The sequence below is a fragment of the Candoia aspera genome, chromosome 2, assembly GCF_035149785.1.
Source record: "Candoia aspera isolate rCanAsp1 chromosome 2, rCanAsp1.hap2, whole genome shotgun sequence".
Lineage (NCBI taxonomy): Eukaryota > Metazoa > Chordata > Lepidosauria > Squamata > Boidae > Candoia > Candoia aspera.
In genome coordinates, this window is record NC_086154.1 from 135434332 (window position 1) to 135456400 (window position 22069).

The following is a 22069-nucleotide window of genomic DNA, read 5'->3' on the forward strand; positions in this document are numbered from 1 at the left end:
AGAGAGTCCAAACTAATTTGGAAAATTCTGTTGCTGGAAGAACATGATGTTTCCATCCCAGACCTCAAGAACACATAGCAAACACACTTTGGCCTGTGGACAAGTTTGCCCTTAGGATGTAGCCATTTTCTCAGCTGTATTGTTGTATATGTCTGAATTTTAAAACTGAAATCATATCTACTTATAAGAAGGGTTTTCTTAAATAACCAAAAAGCACTAAAATACATATGTATTGAACCAAACGCTGTATACAAGCATGGATGCAAAGCCTATGTAACTGAGATGAAGACATGTTCATTACCTAATTAATGTAAAGCTCATATCTAATCTTAGTCATAATTTAGATTTAATGTTTCCTTTGCAGGTGCATCGATCAAAAGTTCAAACGCTGTCCACCCCTTCCGACCACCAGCGTCATTATTGTCTTTCATAACGAAGCCTGGTCAACCTTGCTTCGCACTGTCTATGGCGTGCTGTACTCTTCTCCAGCTATATTGCTAAAGGAAATAATTCTTGTAGACGATGCCAGTACAGATGGCAAGTATAATCTCTTTGAAACTCTGTATGCTTGCGTATGGTTCCTGAAAGACAAAGAACTGTCATGTATCCAAGAAATACTTTTAAGACTTTTGGATCATAATATCCTATTCGCCTTGAGAACTGCATTACTGAGTACCCGCATCCTAGAGATAGGACAGCTAGTGCTTATTTCTCTCTCGGAAGTGTCCAATCTGACTGGCTTAAAGTTAAGGATTATATAAAGCCAAAAGCAAGGGAGGGCCTTGAAATTTCTCATCCACAATGAGCACCCGAACATCAGACTGTAGGCATTCATTCTCTTCATTAACCTTTCCTCCCATGCTATAATACAAGGATGAAAAGAAACAGATTCACTGTTTTGGAATAACAAGTCGAAGTTCAGACTGAGTCGGGAAATGTTGCAAGTCCCAAAACAAGCTGTTTATGCTAAAAAAAAAAACCTGAATTAAAGCAGTTTTCTCTTCAGGAATGGGCAAAAATTCCTACCTCACAATGTGAGAAATTGATCACCAGTTTGTTTTTGGTTTCAGTTACTGAGCTAAAGTTGGTGCAGCCAGTCACTGAATCTAAGGAGGCAATTACTTTTTCATGCTTCCATGTCACATACTGGTTGAGTTTCTTTATACAATAAATGAAGCAAGCAGCACACTTTGGTGTTACTCATTAACTCAGATTCCACTTATATTACACTAGGACCCACGTGAAGCTCTGATAATATCCCGTGGCAAAGTTATACAGAAATTTAGAAAACCCAAAACAGGGTGAATACCTTTTCACAGAACTGTATTTAGCCTCCATCCAAAATACTCAGCTGGGCAAGTTTAGAAACAGCAAGCTGTATTTAGCAAGCTAAATTGGTTATACCTCAGATTAAGATAATGACACGGTTCAACATCACGGCTTGTATACTGGGCCTCAGCCTGCGTTCTTGACTCTGCGCCACTCAAGGTTCTCAGAGGGCCACTAAAGATACCACAGTGAAAGGTTTTCTGAGTTCTTTTGAACACACCAATGAGTTTGATAAGTTTTAATACCCACTTGTGCGTACTATCTCTCACCTTGACCCATTATTTCTGCTTTCTCAGATTTATAATTTTCTCTTCTACTCTGCATGCATTCTTTGCTTTCTCTCTTCTTGTAGAAATATTCAAATTGTCTCTGACTTTTCCCCTCCATGTAGAACAATACCATTTTCCAGGAGACAGGGAAGATTATTTTGTATGTTCCTCTAGTATATCTTTTCCTGTGCTCCACATTTTTATAATGCAATGTTTTATACCAGCAGTTAGACAAATGGCAACCACAATCAGCCAAGTATGAAATCTGTTGATAGCTGAAGTAGGTTTTTTAAAAATTCTTAAGTGGTTAAGAATTTTTAAAATAGTTATTGAACTAGTCAAATGCTTATTAGCCTTAAACTGGGAACAGAAGTGAGTACAAAAATTGGTGGGTACAATCTTGTTTGGATTCTTTGGTTTAAGAGGTATTGCATCAGGGATCCTAGCATAGGACAAGGTGGAAGCTGGCCAGCATTTTCTGTAGAATACACACTTGCTTCTAGGAGGGTGCTGTATGCATCTTCTCCAGTTCTATAGGTTGGGTCCTGCTTTTGCCAAGTCAGACTATAATCCATCTAGCCAAAGATGTCTTCTCTGTCAGGCTGTCAGAGAAATGCAGAAGGCACCTCTCTCCAGTTTATCCTTACAAGACATTTATGACTTGGATTGGATTGGATTGAAAGTGATGTCATCCAAAACTACTGGGCTTCATGGCTGAGTGATGCTGTCCTGCTCCTAACTTGATATTGTTCCACCATAGCATGCTTTTTCTTACATAATACTCTAACCTTTTCCCTTGTCTCAGTCATGCTCTCCCCCCCCCCTGAACTCAGTCAAGCAAATCTTAAATCATTGTTAATTTAACAATGGGAGTTTTAAGAGCTGTAGCCCCAACACTTCTGGAGATAATGTGGTTGAGGAAGGCTGCTCTTGAGCAAACTGGTTATAAAATTCCTTGCTCGTTTTATCAGATTAAGCAGTTCTCATTTCCAGAAGTAATCAGCTTATTCAAAGCAGTTGTGGCTCCTGAAGCACTATATTTTGAAAAGTTTAGTGTTCCCTCTGACTGCTTAGCTGTAGCCGCAACATTTAACTATGCAGCTATTTTAGATTCTAGCACATGATACTGTGACAACATATAACCCTGACACTGTAAGGGTCATTTCTGTGTTTTTCACTAAACCTGCCCTGCAGGAAAGGTGAGAAAGCTGCTGCCTTATGTGGAAAGCAAGCAGATTATTGGCTGGAAGCTTGCCCTTTAAAACAGTAACTTTAAAATTGAAGGGTACGATATAAACAAATAAAACGATTCTGAAGACAGATTAATTGCTAGAGTTGTCCTACGGTGTTTTGTTGCCAGAGGCAGAACAGCAAATGTTCTCTTCACAGTTGCATAGAAATCAAGTTATTTGACACCTGAGACAGAAAAGATCACAGATGATTCTCTCTGGGAGTAAAAAAAAAAATGCTACAAAGAAGAACTGAATATCTAGCAATTTTTCATGATGCGTCCAATCCTCGGGGTAACTTGTTCACTCCACCATATGATAGGACCACTGCCACACAGCACTAAGGGTTCTCTTCAGTCTTCTGCCTCATTGTAGTGGCTGAGATGTTGCAGTTGTCTCTTTCCAAACTGATGCTTATGTAGAAGGCAGATTAGTTTTCCAGTTGAGTCTTGGGTCTGGGGCATGTACGCAGAGGTTACTGTTCCCCATCACGTTCCCAAAATCAGAATCTTGGGTGGAAGAGTTGCTCAGTTTCCTTGAGCAATAGATTCAAGGTAGCATAAAACACCAAGTTCCAGACATCTTAGAATGCCTGACACAGCATTCTGAGCAGGAAAGCAGCTACCTGATCCAAAATCTCTGCAGCTGTTGATACTTGTAGACAAGGGCCTATGAGTTCTCCAAACATAAAAGGCTTGTGTTTCTCTTTGAATCTTGTAGTGTTACTCATACAGAGGGCTAGGAGGATTATACATTACCTTACAAACATCAACTCACCCCATAGCAATAAGCAGTCGCCTATCATTAGCTTCCCTGGCTGGAAATTTTCCTAACAAAGGCTGTGCCTGCTTTGAACTGCTTTGAACAAATATTCAGGCCCATTAACCCCTTCCTGTTCCCATTGTAAGCTAAGATGGGAACAGAAGAAAGTTTCGGTTTCTAAGAAAACGATGCGTATTAGCTAAGTGAGAGAGTGGTTTGCTATCTGTTTCGCTGTCTATTATCTAGGCTGCATATACAAGGAAAATTCCAAGGCCAGTTTTGTCCCAATTGCTCAGGAAGAATTTAAATCACTAAGAATTTAACTAGTTAAGAGTATTAATTAATATAAAGGACAGGTAAACTTCCACCACTAAGAACTCTTTTTAATATACAGTATATTTTAATACAGATAGCTTATACTTATTGGGCTATTTATTTAAGTTTTTGCTTGCTGTTAGGCCCTGATTACACACATACACTTAGAGTCAGACAGAAAACATCGCTAGCTATCTGCTTTTGGCTTCCTCACCATAAATATTATGTTCTGCTGATAACAGATTTTACCCTGCCTTTCCTGTGAAGAGTGAAAGAGATTTTTGCTCTCACTCACTGCCTTTATCCTCATAACAGTCCAGGTAAAATGCAGATCCAAGACCTTCTTTGCTGTCCCTTCTTATGGCTTGTTGTCTTAAAACCAGGCTTATAGTGGGTGACCTTCAAATGGAGGGCTTGTCAGGAACAATACATGATCACCATACTATTCTTTTCATACTGAAGTATGAAAGAAAAGTATTAGCCCATTTTCCTGCACATAAATCTATGATCTTAAGGGAAAAGAATCAACTTCATAAAAACCTCCAGTCTAATGTGGAGAGGCAATAATTTGCTTGCCCTAGTTGATCAAGTAACAGTTTTTATTGTTGATGCTACAGTAATCTGTTCTTTCTAGCATCTCCAAATGCTTCAGAGTCAGAAGAGGAGTATGTACGTTCATATCTGTGTGACTGCAAGGAGACAACTCCTCAGCTACTTTAACTGAAAGCTGCTTCCATTTTATAGTTGTCATTTTCCAATTCTGTGCTGTCATTTCCTGCCCTCCTCCTCCTCTGTACCGATACTGTACCCTTCAAATTCACAGCAGAGTTCTTCAGGGTAGCTGAAATTTACAAAGCTAACAATCTCTCCACAGAAACTTGAACCACTTCCTGCCACAGGTTGCACCTGGCAATCAACAGTGTGGTCAGAATAATTCTAAATAAGGACTTGGCTTTGATGCTAAGAGATGCTGGGTTGGGAGGGGGTTGAGAGAAACAGAGACTCTCAACTTCCCTTTTTTGCTCCCTGATAATAAGTAGGGTTCTACAATTAATGCTAGGAATTGAATATGGCCAGGCTGGATGCTCAACATCAGTTTTTCCCAACCTGATGCCCTCCAGATATGTTAGTCTCCAACCCCCATAATTGGATGTGTTCTGGGGGACACCAGAGTGAAGGAAAGGAACCTGTTATCAACTGTTAGCATGAGAAAGGACGTCATTGAGGAATATTATCTTCTGTTTGAAGAAAGGGGCCATAGCCATAGGCACTGCCTTGTATACACTCCTGAAATTAGTGCTAAGCAGCAAAGCCAAAGTATTTAAATAACCTTGTAGGCAACTGTACGAAGTCACCCATTTTTCCACCCCACCCCATGTGATGAACGCATGCCTTCTTACTCAGTGCATTCTGTTTTATTAAGCAGTATGCTTTCTCATGTCCACATTGCGTGAAATGCTTAGACCCAGAACAGTCAGGGAGATAAATAATCACCCAGTATTGTTATTAGACTTAGAAACCCTAGTGCAGTTTGTTATTCAATGTTTAATTTTAATTCACTTTTAATTCTTAAAAAAATGTATGTGAAACAGGTTGCAACCCAGTATTAGTATGTTCTGAGTTGCTAGCTGAAGACCAGTGATACGGGAACACTTCCCAAATAATGGGAAAGAAATTTGGGCAATGGGCAGCTACAAAGTTTAATGCTTTAATCAAGTGCTGCAGATGTTTGTTTGGTTATGGTGTGCTCCCCAGGCTTGGAGAGCAAGGATCTTGGCATGTCTGGAGTGCAGCAGCCTCTTCTACAGCATAATCTTGTGTGTGTTTCTTTGAAAATATAGCAAACTGCTTTGAGGTATTCGTATATAAATGTAATAAGTGTGTGTGGTTGAGAACAACTTTCAATGACCATAGTGAGTTTTTATTTTTCTGTACAAATGTGTGTTAAATTGTACTCTTTGACTGGTAAAGATCGTACTTTTTTTTCCTCACTACCTTTCCCTGGTCCCACCTTCTCATTTTTTCTGGGCCATTCCTTTCTCCAGTCATCAGATATTGCTTCATAAGCACTTTTTGGTTCTTGAGCTTGTTTTCAAGTAAAAAGTCAACTTGTAAAATTAAAAACAGGAGTTTAAATTGGTCCCCCAGGGGGCTGAGCATCTGAGCCCCATTGTCACCAAACTCTTGAGCATCATGCTGCTCTGACTTGATGTGTTCTCTTTCAGACTACTTGAAAGACGAGCTGGACAAGTATGTGAAGCAATTGCAGGTTGTCAGGGTAGTCCGACAGCTGGAGAGGAAGGGCCTAATAACTGCCCGATTGCTTGGTGCCAGTGTTGCTACGGGAGATGTACTCACTTTCTTGGATGCTCATTGTAAGTAATAATTCTCTTTGCTGATAAAATCTGGCTTTGGTTTTTTTTTTCTTGATACACAGTGCCAGTTCATAGACGCATATGCATTAATTCAGTGTTTCTCAAAACATCTTAGAGTTAGTTGCCATGGTTGAGAAACACTGCATTAATTGATTGCTATACCACTTGGGCTGGTTCACAGAAGCATATTCACCACTTGATGAATCTCCACTACTGAGCCAGGTGTTTAATGGGTGATGGCAGAGCTAATACTACAGATTCGGATTGTTGTGTCAAACCTAATAGCTTCAGTGAAGTCAAACGTACTTGCTTCAGTGAGTAAGTGCAGAGGAACCAACTGAGATACATAAAGGTGTGAATTAAATGTGGGTGGATGGCAGTTGAATGAATGAATTAGTAGACTATACTAAAAATATTTTGTTCAAGATGTAAAGCAATAAAACTGCTTCCAACATGCCCAGATGCATGTTCATCATTCAATATTTAATTGTAAATGAAATGAAGTAGAGTCGCTAGGAGTTGGGCACATATAAATTCAATACATCATCATCATCATCATCATCATCATCATTATTATTATTATTATTATTATTATTATTATTATTATTATTATTTAACGTACATACAAGTGTGACCGTTCCCTGTCCTGGGGGCATGTTCTGATTCTCTAGTATATAGTATGTGGTATAAAAAACCCTTAGATAAACTTGATTCCCAGAAATGTTCAGTGTATCTTCTTCAGCCATTTTTTTTCATCCGTTTTCTCATACTGTGTTGAGACCTGGGGCAACGGGGGCTAATTTCTGTTTATAAGGTAAAGTCTCCTTTCTGTTGAAACTGACACCTGGACACATTCATGCAAGTTTTCTTGGCAGCAATATGAAAGTGCTTTGCCATTGTCTTTTTCTGGGGAGGAGTTTTTGATTTCTCAGCCCTGGTATGTTTCTACAGCCCTGGTATTCCCAACAGTCTCTAATCCAAATACTAACCAGATCTGGTTCTGGGAGGATTCTGAGCCAGAATGCAGCAGCATTTGGAAATAGGCTTTTTCCCCCCTGTGGAGATTACATCAGATGGTGCAGCGGTTCCTGTTTCTCTTTTCTTAGGTGAATGTTTCCATGGATGGTTAGAGCCTCTCCTGTCACGCATTGCTGAAGAGCCCACAGCTGTGGTCAGTCCAGATATCACCACCATTGACCTGAATACCTTTGAATTTTCCAAGCCAATCCAATACGGGAAGCAGCACAGTAGGGGAAACTTCGATTGGAGTCTCACTTTTGGCTGGGAGGCTATACCTCAACATGAGAAGCAGAGAAGAAAAGATGAGACTTACCCAATCAAGTAGGTCCAGGTTGATATGGTTGTCAAAAGATCTGGGGAAGTAGTGGGTGGAAAGAGATTGCATTAACTAAATGCAACTAATGCAACTAAATGCATTTCCCCAAAGCATCAGTTTTAGTTTTGGAAAACCTGAAGTCAGTTGTGTACAGATTGTCTCTCTTTAAACCCCACCATAGAATTTCAGTCATGAAGCAAATGACATGGTATTTCTACTTTTGTCAGAAATTGGGAACCTGAGATTTTGCCTGGACAAAGGTAGCTAGATTGCTTCAAGATTGTCTTGGGTCCCCTAGTGCAGCCTTCTCCAAACTGGGTGCCTTCCAGATGTATGGGCTTCAACTCCTAAAATTCTCACCATGTTGACTGGAATTGTAAGTGTCAGCCCTAACATCTGGAGAGCCCCCAGATTGGAAAAGGCGTCATTACCATTGACTGTGATATCCTGAAGGGTCACCTGACAGGAATGAGACTGAGATGCTGGCCTCATTCCTGTGGAGTTAGCCAAGGAAGTGCATCTGATATTTCATGTTAAGTAGCATCTGTGTAGAACCAGTGGGAAGAGAATATCTGAAGGTTTGCACTGAGATGTTCTTAGCATGTGAGGGTGATCCACAGTTCTGCCTCTTATTCTCATCTTCTAATCGAAGTGGAAGTGATTGCTTTCTTTCCATTGTGCCCAAGCTGGTTACCTTACACTGCTGTCTTTCCCAAAGTTGGGAATGGTAGTGTGAGGAAACCATCTGAAACCCATATGTTCAGCCTCTGTAAATAGGTAACTGGATCACGCTTTTATGCTAATAGTTCACGAAGCTTGGATATGACCATCGTAAATTAGAGTGACAGCTTATACTTACAGGTACTGTATTTACTGCTCCAATTTAAAAACCAGGGGGGACGCTATCCTGGCATCCCAGGAGCTGAGCCTAATGAGCCAGAATCATCATTTGTCGAGTTGTTTGTCGAGATGGGCGGTGAAGAAATGTGATAAATAAATAAATAAATTTCTCCTCTCCAGTTGAAAGGAAACCAGAACAAATGCCACAGGCAAGAATGAACCATTAGGCTAGCTCTCAAACTACAGACAAGGGGTATTGAAGAAAGAAACTTACTCCCCTTGCCTTGCACTTCAGTGGATTAGTTAAAAACCTGGGTGGGGCACAAAAAGAAATAACTCACAAATTAACCATCCCTTCACAATCCATACTTCACAACAAACCATAGTTGCAAGAAATAAACCAGCAACCAACAGTGAGGTACTGCCCTAAAAGAAACAATGGCTTATTCCTTGTTCCTGTTTGCACATCACACTAAACTGCGACAAATAAATCACATACTTTGTGCAGTGTGTAAAGCCAGCTACGAAGCTTTAATGAACAATCAAGAGATGTATCAGGCAGCACTTTTCCATAGAATAGCTCCCAGAGCCAAAACCTTTCCAAGCGCCTTTCTCCCTGGTCTGTGATCTGCCATGGCTGAACCCTGCCTATAGAAACACACTTCTTGTGGTTTAGGCTGGCTGCCAAGGTGGGGAGGGAGAATGGGATGCAGCCTCCTTGAACTCTGAGCGAAGGGAGGTCATGATGAGCTTCATTCCTACAAATGAAAGAAGTTAAGTTATTAAATCTCTTCAGGCTCCAGTCAGGTCTTGCTGCTTGGTGAAGCTTCTCCTTGGTAAGAAGTCAATTGTTTCTTTTAATCTTCTGTACTTCATCTTAAATTCAGTCCTTTCAATACCTTGCGAAGACCTGCCTGGGTTTTTAAACTCTGGTCATACATTTAGGTTTAACAAAACATAACAAAGGAGTGTACTGCTTGCATTGTAACAAAAGGTCTGGGTTGAGCAGGAACAGTACAGATGCCTTCTGCTGGGGCCCCTTTTTAGCTACAACACCGTGGTTTAACATTGTAACTACAAGCACTGGCAAGTCCTGTCCCTTTCCCCGTGCCTCCCTCACTCCCATTCCCCAGCTTCTTCTGTTGAAGCTCAGAGGAGGAAACTAGCAGCATTCATGTCTACTTTTAAAGTAACTTGAGTCCCTCAATGCATTCCAAACTTAAGGTAACCCCGATGTAGCCAGAGCTCCCCCAAGTTCAGACATGAGGAACTCAGGTTAGTTTGGAAAGGAAATGGGTGCCTCTGGTGCCTTCCTGGCTACCTCAGAGGGGAAGGAATGCACCAGCCTGAAAGTCTTTGCACTGCTAAGCTGTAGTTTGACACTGAAGGACTATACTGTATATACACGACACCTTTACAAAAAGATGGAGGGCATATTATAAATCACAGGCATAGGCAGCTTAGTGTAGAATAGAAAAATAGTGTCAGTGGTTATTAGTCTCCTTAGCACATTGAGCCTATCAAATTCACTCTAGCTTTATTACCAGAAGTTTTGTTTTAAAAAAATGCATGCATTTTTGGTATGATTCCATGAACTTAGTGAAGCTCTGTCTCTAGAGTAGTGGATTCTCTTCTGCTCTCCAGTGCCTGGAAAAACATGTCCATATTTGAGCAGCCAGAGCTATTTCAGAACTTTGCTTTAGAGTTTGGTTTACTTTAAATATTTTATGTGAAAGGACAAACACTTATCTCTGTATAGGCAAGTGTAGCAAGCATAGTTTGGCTTTCACTTTTCGTCAGTAGGCTGTAGTTAAACAACACTTATTCTGTTTTGACTTTCATGTGCTTGTAAAAATTGCTTTATGAAACTGAGACACTGGTCAAATCCTTTAAACTGTAGTTTAAAATCTAAATGTATTCTGAAAGCATTCTGACATCTCTTCAATGTAGTACAAAAGAATATACAATTTTTAGGGATTGTTTAGAACCCTTATAGTTGTGTAGGTACCTCCAGCAATAATTCCTGTTGGACTAGATAGATCCATAATATACTTGTTGTACACTTTTCATCTCAATCCAGTATCTTGTGTCAATAGAGAGCTTTCAAGACTTGATAGATTAATTCTAACGCTGGACTGATTCCTGGTGTCCAAGATAAATGTTTCATTCCCTCCAGAAATTGTCACTTCTCCTTTCCCTTTTTTGCATGGAATAAACATTCTTGTAAAAAAAAAAATTGGGAGGTGAACAGCAGCATCCATTGGAGGGGGTGTACAAGGGGGTGGGGGTTCAACGGCAAAAACAAGACCAGTGTTATGACACAAGCTCCACCCCTTTTCTATGCATATTGTGATGTTTCGTATGCTCCTCAAAGGGATGGCACTTTTGGGAGAATGCCACAGCACAGCTTTCATCATTTGGTGAAAACAGCAAGATCCTGCAGATGCCACTGAAGGTGAAAGGTTTCTAAATTATTTTCATACCCTTTGAGTTTGACCGGCTCCAAGTACCACAGAGAGACTTACATTTCCCTTGGAGTATAGTACTACCTGATAGTCTTAAAGCCTATGGTACATATAATAAAATGATATGGGACAGTCATTTCTTACTATGGGCTTCATCTCTTGGGTTTCACACTGATCCCACTAACATCTAATCTGCCATTGGGATTGGCACAGATGTATTTTGTTCCTAAGCATTAGTCAGTGCACCTGACCATTAAATACTCCTGGCCACAGCCTAGCACTGAGCTGTGGGCACATGATTCCAATGGGCTTAAGGATGACTCAATCTGAGACTGTGGGCTCTTCTTAGAATTTCCCCCCCTCCCCACCTCCAAGAATCATCTTTCAACCATGGAGTTTGTACACCTATTTGCCCAATTGAAAGAAAGAAAGAAAGAAAGGAAAAAAATATTTTTAAACAGAAATAATGTCTAAGTGGGATGCTCCATTGCTGAGGTGGTATTCTCTTCGTTGGGTGGGAAAAATGGAATTCATCTTGAATGAGGGCTTTCCTGACTTTTTGGGAAGTAGCAGTATCATTCTTGTTTTGCTCTAGTTATATGTGAACTGGCTCCAGCCTTTTCCAGGCCTGCTTGATGATTGAAACAGAGGCCATCATATTTACCATTATAATGTAATGGTATGTTTTTATGTAGTCAGTTCATAGAGCCCTTCATTGTGTTTCACAAGTGATGGTGGATCTGCAGGATTTCAGCCTTTCTTAAGACACGGGTGTATGCAAACCCCATACGATACTACTACTGTGTCTTTTCCTTTTCCAAGTGCAGATATCAAATAATGAATTTGCGTACAGTATTTGAACCAGGACTGAATTTTGAAATGTGTAGAAGAAGCCATCTGTTTATGCAACTTTCATGAAGCACAATGCTGGAAATGTTTGGAATGAGTATATTACTGACAAAGCTGCACAGTTAAAATACGTATCTGCTGAAGTATCACAGCCCCTCTTGCAAAGGAATTCTAAGAGCTTTACCTCTGTCTTGCAAGATGCTAGAAATTTCTAATGGAGAATGTTCACCTCCTTTCAGAAACCTTCATTTTTTAGAATCTCTTGTAGGAACCTAAGCTAATTAAATTAGGGTTTTTTTTAAAAAAAAAAAGTTTGCAGCATTAATACTCTTCTAACAGTGCTTCTGCACCCTTCCCCCCTCACCAGAACATCAGAAAAATAAGAATTGGAGTGATTTACCTCCAGGCATCACTGGGGTATAGTACAAGGTTTGTAAGCTGCTTGTGAGACCCACAGTTCCTTGAGAGACAATGGCAGGACGTTTTTCCCCTGCTGTATCACAGCAGGATAATAAGGGCTATGACATGAAAAAACCTTCCTCTTTCAAACTCTGCCAGCCCCTTGTCTCTCTTGGCAGTGGACAACTGTAGAGTCATTAAGGTGACCAGCCTCTCCACTTCTTAAAGTTTGAAATGACCTTGAAATTCATGGTGCCAGCAATTTGATACCAGCTTGGCCCTCCTCCTTTCCAAGAGTGAGACAAAAACCCGTTCCTTTGGCCTTAAGTACAGCTCTTCTTTGTGCAGAGGTCAAACAGGAGGCTGTTCTGTCCCAATGAAAGAGGCACAGAGATTCCTTTTTGTTACTGCTGATGGAGAGAGGGAGGGGAAAAAAAAGAGAGACATTGGCAACTTGGCTTTTCAGCAGCTCCTAATCTCCACTGGCTACAGCAGAGTGCTGGTTTCAGAGAAAACCTTGCTGAAGCACGTTTCTGGTGCCAACCTCAGCTTTTCTCCTCCTCAAAACAAACGAACAGACAAGCACAAAGAGCTCTGGAGTAACTAATAACGAAAGCAGTGCAGTTGGCAAAAGTCTACTCCCAAGTACTCTTATTTGTGCCCCAGCCCTTGCAGCAATGATACCCAAGGGTGAATGAAAGCCCTGTCTGCCTCTGAAGGGCCATCCTTGAAGCTCCTAAGGAATGTGCTCCACCCCAAACCCTGTAGCTATTTCTTGTTTTGGATCCAATCAGTCAAGAACATGCCTCAAATGATCAAGTTTGAGTCCTTTTTTCTACCTGTTCTCATCTAATTCTGGAATTAGCAGCTGTCATCTTGTCAGCAAGTGTTCGAACTACCTGGCAAAAAGTTTGAGACAAAAGGTGGCAAGAGGGACGAGGGGAGAACATCTTTGTGTGAACATGTACTCTACACACATGCACAGTCATGCATATTAACTTCAGTGTGTTTATTTAGATTTTATATGTACAGCCCTGCTTTTTGCTCAACAATAGAGTGGTTTACATTAAATAAAAATTGATGTACAAACATCAGTTTAGTTTGGGGATTTTTTTTGTTCAAAAAAACAGTTGTCAATGAGGATGCTGTCTAAAGACTTTTTGGAGAATGTGAGAGAAAACATTGCCTCCCCCCCCACACACACATGATTTTTTGTTGTTGTTCCTCTCCACCACTACTCAGGCAGGTGTGATTTGTGTTTCTTGACTTCTTTTGGTAACTGAAGCAGGGGATTGTGGGTACTGTTCTGGGGGGTGTCTAGGTTAATGCCTTAATTTTGTTCCTTAAAATTCCATTTTTATCCTCCCTTTTATATCAAAGCTGCTTTCCACTTAATTTAGGAAACTAAGATTTTAAGGATCCTTGGTAGTGTTCCAGAAACTAAAGAGGTACAGCTTGATGGACAATCAGTGGAAAAAATATTTAAAATTGTACCAATATTCAACCCATCCTCAAATCTTTTGTCATATTTTTTTCTAAAAAAACATGAAACAGAGTTGTAAAAACCTCAGTAGATCACTTCTCAAAGGTTGCTTTTGAGCAACCTTCTCTAGATGTTACTGTCTACAGCACCCAGCATCACTGTGTATTGCCTATGCTGCGCAGAGACGCTAGAAATTCAGTATCTGGAGTGCTATATCTTTCCCTACTCCAGCCATTGTGACCCAGTTTGGGCACTTCTTGACATTCCACTGGGAGTGTCAGACTGAATGAAGACTGATTTCAGTTTTCCACTCAGTAAATAATTTGCTTATCAGGATTTTCATAACATTCCTATGCTTCTTACTTTTGCAGGACTCCTACATTTGCCGGTGGTCTCTTTGCCATTTCCAAGTCCTATTTTGAACACATTGGCTCCTACGATGATCAGATGGAAATCTGGGGAGGGGAAAATGTAGAAATGTCTTTTCGGGTAAGAAGCAAAGCTACAATATATCTCTTTGCACTTGAGCTATTAATATAGCTTTTTTAAAAGGGGGGGTGGCATTTTTACTTTTTACCAGCTCTCTGAAAAAGTGATCTTTAGAAGGAAAATGAGAAGTAATAGATTATCATTGCCTGATATGCTAGTTTAGGATTTTCAGTTAGATTTGTGGGATTACTTGCCCCTCGAGAACACTAGGTTATATACAGTACATCTTGAAAAATATGAAAATTTCAGGGTGAAAATATTCAAAATAATTGAAAGGCAGTTGTACCACATAATATGTGGATGCTTTTGATGCTTTTTTAGGATCATGTTGGGGGTTGAATTTTATTTTTATTTTTACCCTAACCTTCCTTAAGGTGGTGAGGACTGTCAAGCATGCTTTTTCTCCTGCCCATTTTGCCCTAACAACAGCCTTGTGGGGTAGAGTATGCTGAGTGATGCCTGGCTGAGTAAATTACTCTTCTCCAAGATGAGTGGACTACAGTTACAGCGCAGGTTGCAAGATTCTGCGCAGCAGCTCTTAAGAGTCGTTGCGACCTAATGAAAAACTTACTCTAAACATTTCACTTTCTTTTATAGGTGTGTACTGAAAATTTTTAGATAATAAGACTGAATTTTAACAGTTAATAATTGATAATTATGGGATGTTACAATTTACGGAGTACTAATATACTGCAATACAGGCTGCACTTTTGATTTTATACATAAATGATAATTACCCTGTTTAACTAATTTTCAACATGGATTGCATTTCTTCTGTTTAGCTGAGAATTCCTATCGGACGCACGTGGTGTATTTTTACTCGTACTGGTCAATAACTGTAATTAAAGATTTAAGACTTAAGTAAATTACTCAGTGAGTTTTCTTGCTAAGCTTAAGCCTGAACCTACCTCCACTGAAGTCTGGCACTGCTTCTTTAACTGTAGACTGTATTCCTTGAACTGCATTTACTTTAAATGAACCTATGAAGTTGTTGTCATGTTTTCTTCACATAAGTGTTATTTTATTTGTGCTCTGTTATGATTTAGGTTGTGTCCACATTGTTTTGGATTTTGCTTAAATGGTGTCAATGTGGTATAAAGTAGCAGTAATATCATAAAACCTAACTTAGTGCATGGAATTTGTCACAATAATCTTAAAAGCCTGGATAGACCAACATGGGATTGTTTATGCGGATCCTTTGCACATTCATTATCCAGGGAACATATGCCTCTTTTGTTTTAGCTCAGTGCCTTCAAAGCTGAGTGGAGTTACATGGTGGTAGTAGTAGTAATAGTAGGAGCAGAAGAAAGTAGCAGCAGTAGTAGTAAAATTAAAAAGTGGCTCTGTTGCTATGGAAACAAAGCATAACAGGGTTTGGAGGCCTACTAGATACTAGTTACTCCTTTATATTGGGATTCTCAGTACCTGCTGTCCATCTGAAGGTAAAACTGTCCATATGCAGTCCAGACCAGGGACAGTGATTACAGTGTGGGTACAAAGATGCCACAACAGTGGTTCTTAAACTGTTTGACCCAATTACCCTTTTCCTGCTTTCAAATCATGTCATTACCCCCACAAAAAAACCCAGACCTTGTTGTTTTGCATCAGCCTCTTGGCAACGGCAGTCCCAAACCAGATCCTCAGCTCAGAAATAAGCAATTACAAATTGTTCCATTACCCCCAGGATATGCCCCAATTTCTCCCAGTTTAAGAACCACTGCTCTGCAAACTGATCCTGAAGATACAACTGGTTATAATTTGAATCTCTAAGGCATGCATACCAAATTTGATCATAATGTGTGTATCAACTGCAAATGTTAAAAAAATCCTAGTATTGTTGGAAAATTGTAGAGGAATCTGGGAAAATTCAGAACACAGTCAATTTTACCATTGATATTGTGAAGAAGAAATGAACTAAGGATGTACAGAAGGGTTTTTTTTAAATATATATTGTTGCAGTGCAAATGTTTAAGTGGATGCTTTGTATGGTAACTTTGCAAATAAGAATTTTTTTAAAATGTTAAAAGGAGCTTTGAGATGTAAAATGCTGTGTGGAGTGCCACCATGTGGCAAAAAAAAATGAAAAGCAGGAATAGTGATTTTTTTAAGTGAGGTTAAGAACTTCTGGTTCTGAGTTGCAATTTCCTGTAGCTACCTGAAAGAAAGAGAAGTTTTTCCCTCCTTCAATAGGTACCTTTAAAATGAGAGGGTTTTCTTAAATTAAATGAGAATACAGAAGCCTTTTGTTTTGCTTTTGTCTAACTGAAGTCCGGTATAATGTTACATTCAAGGTCACCTTCCATGCAGGTTAATGCAAGTGTACGTATGTATGCCTGCTGCTTTACCTTTTGCTCCAATTATGTTACGTTACACAGCATTAAAAATAATACCATTAAAAATAATAAGATACAGTCAACTGTAGCAGTGAACATGTTTTGCAAGACCAAGGATGGCAGGTATACCAGCTCAGTGTTGCAACCAAAGATAGAACCAAACAGAGTCCTTAAGAATGAATGTCATCCAGATGCATAAACATGTGCCTGTCCCCCAAGCCTTGTTTGTGGCCTTGTTAAAAATTGCTATCAAATTGTTTTAATGTGAAATTAAATTATTAATCATTTATTGAAATTATTTATTACATGGCAAGTAGTGCATGGCTTAATTCATTAAATGTAGTACTAATTAAATTAGATAACGTTAGATTTTGTCCTGGTCCTCCGTGACTAAAAGTGGCTCTCAGCCGGAGAGGATTACAGGTAGTCCTCACTTAACAACCACAATTGGGACCAGAATATTACCATGGGCGTTAAAAGAACCACATGGTTGTTAAGTGAATCATGTGGTTTGCCATTGATTTTGCTTGCCAGAAGCTGTCTGAGAAGGTCCAAAATGGCAATCACATGACCACAGGACGCTACAATGGTCATAAATGTGAACCAGTTGCCAAGCACCCAAATCGTGATCATGTGACTGCAGGGACGCAGTGTGAGGACCAGTCATAAGTTGTTTTTTTCAGCACCGTCGTAAGTCTGAACTATCACTAAACGAATGGTTGTTAAACGAGGACAGGCTGTACATTTTCTGTTTATCAACATAGTATTACTTGTCCAATCCAGTTGCAGGTTGAGCACATCTTCAGCCAAAGCCTAGATGCCACTCTGTCTGATTTACCCTCTGAGGTTAAGATTCTCTGGAGAGTGGTCCATTCTGGGTTGGCTCACTCCCAGTCTTTGGCAGGAGGAGATCAGGGGATTGCACTTCCTCGGACTGGAATGCTATTGGATTTGGGAGCTCCCTGGTTTTTCTCTGGCAGGACTCCTGTTTATCTTTTAAAAGAACCACTCTCTAGCTAAGCAGCGGCAACTTGGATCAGACTTGGAAGATATAGACCTTTTCTCCTTAAGGTGCTGCCTGCAAACACAAAGCTGCTCCCCCCCATCCCACTAAGAAGAAGCTGTTTCTGCTGCTTGATGGGAGCTTCTTTCTTGAAGGGGCCTGGTTTTGGGCAGCCGGAATCTGAGCCGATCCCCACTTTAAAAAGAAAGGAAAAGAGATTTGTGGGTTTCACATCTTATTTCCTTTGCCTGACTCTAACGTTTCAGTGTATGAGTTTGTGGTTTTCTCCTGTTTTGAATGGTACTCTTCCCCTTGCCTTGCACTCTCAGGTTTGGCAGTGTGGAGGCCAGCTAGAGATCATTCCCTGCTCAGTAGTTGGCCACGTGTTCCGTTCCAAGAGTCCACACACCTTCCCCAAAGGGACTCAAGTTATTTCTAGGAATCAAGTGCGCTTGGCAGAAGTCTGGATGGATGACTATAAGGAGATCTTCTACAGAAGGAACCAGCAGGCCTCTCAGATGGCCAGAGAGGTATGAAGTTACTTTCCTTGAGAACTACTTTCCCTTAGTGTACAAAATCTGTATGTCTTGTTTTTTAATCCTAAATATGTAGGTTTAATTGATTCCATTTCCTCTTAATAAAGGCAGGATTCTTCAGCATAGTTGCTGGGAGCCTTACCAAAGGAAGAGAAATGCTAGAGCATTTTCCAATCATTATTTCAATGGCTTAGACACCCTGAGTCGGTCCTATTCTTAGAACTGCAGTGACTAGCAAGAGGTTTAGTACAAAAACAAATCAGCTGATAGATTCTAAAATGGGGTTGTGGCTTTAACCTCAAGGACCTCCAGTATCTAATAAAGGAGAGAAACTTAGAGGATCTCAGGGGTGGGACGTTCCAGGTCTGAAAGTAATCCTAGAGACCCAAGTTCTGGCTAGAACTGTCTCAGATTTAATCCATGGATTAAACAAATCAAGGAATAAAGACAGTTAAGACCTTTAGTTATTTAGTGGATTCCAGTAAATAGTGGTGGCCCTTTTGTCTGCTGTATGTGATTCTTTTTAAACATGCACACATTATGGCTTTATTAGAAAACATATGGAGACCTCACTGAGCGACTGCGGCTGAAGGAGAGGTTACACTGCAAAAATTTCACTTGGTATCTACGAACTGTTTATCCTGAGATCTTCATTCCAGACCTAACTCCAGCTTTCTATGGAGCAGTAAGTGAAAATATGCCTTTTCTTATCTTTGTGCTGTGTTATATCAATAGATTATTTAAACCAGCTCTCTTGTTTAAATGTGCCCCAGAATTCATGTTGTAACATGAAATAGGTATTATTTTTCAGCCAATGTTCAAAAGAAACATCCTGAAATTTCCCCTCCACTTCGTTTTTCATCTAATTCTTAGTGGTTCTAGTCTCATGATACACTTAAACTGATGAGGCAAAGACCTGGTAAAGGCCTTCACATAACAAGTTAAGCTGTTTAGTTGTGTATGAACTGAGAATTGGTTTGATTAGGTTCAGTTTATTGTGTGAACTCAGAAAACAAATTCATTCAGAAACTAGCTTGATACACGAACACCACCTATCTAATCTGGACTGGATATTAACCATTCTCTTAGAATGTCTGGATTTGTATCTCTTACATATATTTATATTTGTGTTTTTATTGTATTCACACACACAAAAATATTTAATTGTTTGCATACATTTTTTGTTTCTAACATTCTAAGCCACTCTAGTATGGCTAACAGAAATGCAAGGATTATGTTTTATTTGTGATGGCTGTGGGCATCCAAGGGCAGGGAACAGATCTAAGACTTAGGTGCCTTATAAGCGCACTCTCAAACTGGCTTACAGCTGATTGAAAGGCCTGGGGAAATAAATGTATCTTTATTTGGCTCTGCATTTCCCATTCAAACTGCTGTTGCCATTGACTAAATACTTGAAAGGTCATAAATATTCTGATCCCTAAAAGGATTGATGAATTGGCTCTTGTTACTGTGAGGCAATTAGAAGGCAAACTGAGCTGAGAAGGGAAATATAATAATACATACCTTTAGTAGAAGAGTGCAGAATAAAAAATACTCTGTCCAAGGTGTTTAGCTAAAATCTGAAGCTTTATATTGGTTCTGCTAGTATGCCCGTAATTCTCTTAAATCTATTCCACTACAGATTAAAAATGAGGGTGCCAAGCACTGCCTGGATGTTGGAGAAAACAACCATGGTGGAAAGCCATTGATCATGTATCCCTGTCATGGGATGGGAGGCAATCAGGTATGTTGTTGTTTATTCATTTAGTCACTTCCGACTCTTCGTGACTTCATGGACCAGCCCACGCCAGAGCTTCCTGTCGGTCGTCAACACCCCCAGCCCCCCCAGGGACGGGTCCGTCACCTCTAGAATATCATCCATCCACCTTGCCCTTGGTCGGCCCCTCTTCCTTTTGCCCTCCACTCTCCCTAGCATCAGCATCTTCTCCAGGGTGTCCTGTCTTCTCATTATGTGGCCAAAGTATTTCAGTTCTGCCTTTAATATCATTCCCTCAAGTGAGCAGTCTGGCTTTATTTCCTGGAGGATGGACTGGTTTGATCTTCTGGCAGTCCAAGGCACTCTCAGAATTTTCCTCCAGCACCACAGTTCAAAAGCATCGATCTTCCTTCTCTCAGCCTTCCTTATGGTCCAGCTCTCGCAGCCATATGTTACTACGGGGAACACCATTGCTTTAACTATGCAGACCTTTCTTGTCAGTGTGATGTCTCTGCTCTTAACTATTTTATCGAGATTGGTCATTGCTCTTCTCCCAAGGATTAAGCGTCTTCTGATTTCCTGACTGCAGTCAGCATCTGCAGTAATCTTCGCACCTAGAAATACAAAGTCTTTCACTGCTTCTACATTTTCTCCCTCTATTTGCCAGTTACCAATCAAGCTGGTTGCCATAATCTTGGTTTTTTTGAGGTTTAGCTGCAAGCCAGCTTTTGCACTTTCTTCTTTCACCTTCATCATAAGGCTCCTCAGTTCCTCTTCGCTTTCAGCCATCAGAGTGGTATCATCTGCATATCTGAGATTGTTAATGTTTCCTCCAGTGATTTTAACTCCAGCCTTGGATTCCTCAAGCCCAGCATGTCGCATGATGTGTTCTGCATACAAGTTGAATAGGTAGGGTGAGAGTATACAGCCCTGCCGTACTCCTTTCCCAATCTTAAACCAGTCCGTTGTTCCGTGGTCTGTTCTTACTGTTGCTACTTGGTCGTTATACAGATTCTTCAGGAGGCAGACAAGATGACTTGGTATCCCCATATCGCTAAGAACTTGCCACAATTTGTTATGGTCCACACAGTCAAAGGCTTTAGAATAGTCAATAAAACAGAAATAGATGTTTTTCTGAAACTCCCTGGCTTTTTCCATTATCCAGCGGATATTGGCAATTTGGTCCCGAGTTCCTCTGCCTTTTCTAAACCCAGCTTGTACATCTGGCAATTCTCGCTCCATGAATTGCTGAAGTCTACCTTGCAGGATCTTGAGCATTACCTTACTGGCATGTGAAATGAGTGCCACTGTTCGATAGTTTGAACATTCTTTAGTGTTTCCCTTTTTTGGTATGGGGATATAAGTTGGTTTTTTCCAGTCTGATGGCCATTCTTGTGTTTTCCAAATTTGCTGGCATATAGCATGCATTACCTTGACAGCATCATCTTGCAAGATTTTGAACAGTTCAGCTGGGATGCCATCGTCTCCTGCTGCCTTGTTATTAGCAATGCTTCTTAAGGCCCATTCAACCTCACTCTTCAGGATGTCTGGCTCTAGCTCCCTGACCACACCATCAAAGCTATCCCCAATATTGTTATCCTTCCTATACAGGTCTTCCGTATATTCTTGCCACCTTTTCTTGATCTCTTCTTCTTCTGTTAGGTCCTTGCCATCTTTGTTTTTGATCATACCCATTTTTGCCTGGAATTTACCTCCGATGTTTCTAATTTTCTGGAAGAGGTCTCCTGTCCTTCCTATTCTATTTTCTTCTTCCACTTCCATGCATTGCTTGTTTAAAAATAATTCCTTATCTCTTCTGGCTAACCTCTGGAATTTTGCATTAATTGGGCATATCTCCCCCTATCACTGTTGCCTTTTGCTTTCCTTCTTTCTTGGGCTACTTCTAATGTCTCAGCAGACAGCCATTTTGCCTTCTTGGTGTTCTCTTTCTTTGGGATGTATTTTGCTGCCACCTCCTGAACAATGCTGCGAACGTCTGTCCAGAGTTCTTCCGGGACCCTATTTACTAAGTCCAGTCCCTTAAATCTATTCTTCACCTCCACTGCATATTCCTTAGGAATATTAGCAAGCTCATATCTAGCTGATCTGTGGGTCTTCCCTAATCTCTTTAGTCTGATCCTAAATTGTGCAAGAAGAAGTTCGTGATCTGAACTACAGTCAGCTCCAGGTCTTGTTTTTACCAACTGTATAGATGTCCGCCACCTTTGGCTGCAAAGAATGTAGTCAATCTGATTTCAATGTTGTCCATCTGGTGAAGTCCACGTATAAAGCCGTCTCTTAGGTTGTTGGAAGAGAGTGTTTGTTATGCAGAGTGAGTTG

The 22069-nt window shown here is 40.3% G+C and overlaps 1 protein-coding gene across 1 annotated transcript in view; it reads left to right on the plus strand.

Moving 5' to 3' along the window:
* Nucleotides 1–22069, plus strand: part of GALNT6 (polypeptide N-acetylgalactosaminyltransferase 6) — a 63909-nt gene that overhangs the window by 36422 nt on the left and 5418 nt on the right. Inside the window, exons 3-9 of the mRNA XM_063293767.1 lie at nucleotides 365–537; nucleotides 6130–6279; nucleotides 7386–7620; nucleotides 14023–14140; nucleotides 17806–18006; nucleotides 18566–18697; nucleotides 19655–19756. Of these exons, the coding sequence (XP_063149837.1) occupies nucleotides 365–537; nucleotides 6130–6279; nucleotides 7386–7620; nucleotides 14023–14140; nucleotides 17806–18006; nucleotides 18566–18697; nucleotides 19655–19756 (1111 nt within the window). The remainder of the gene's footprint in view (nucleotides 1–364; nucleotides 538–6129; nucleotides 6280–7385; nucleotides 7621–14022; nucleotides 14141–17805; nucleotides 18007–18565; nucleotides 18698–19654; nucleotides 19757–22069) is intronic.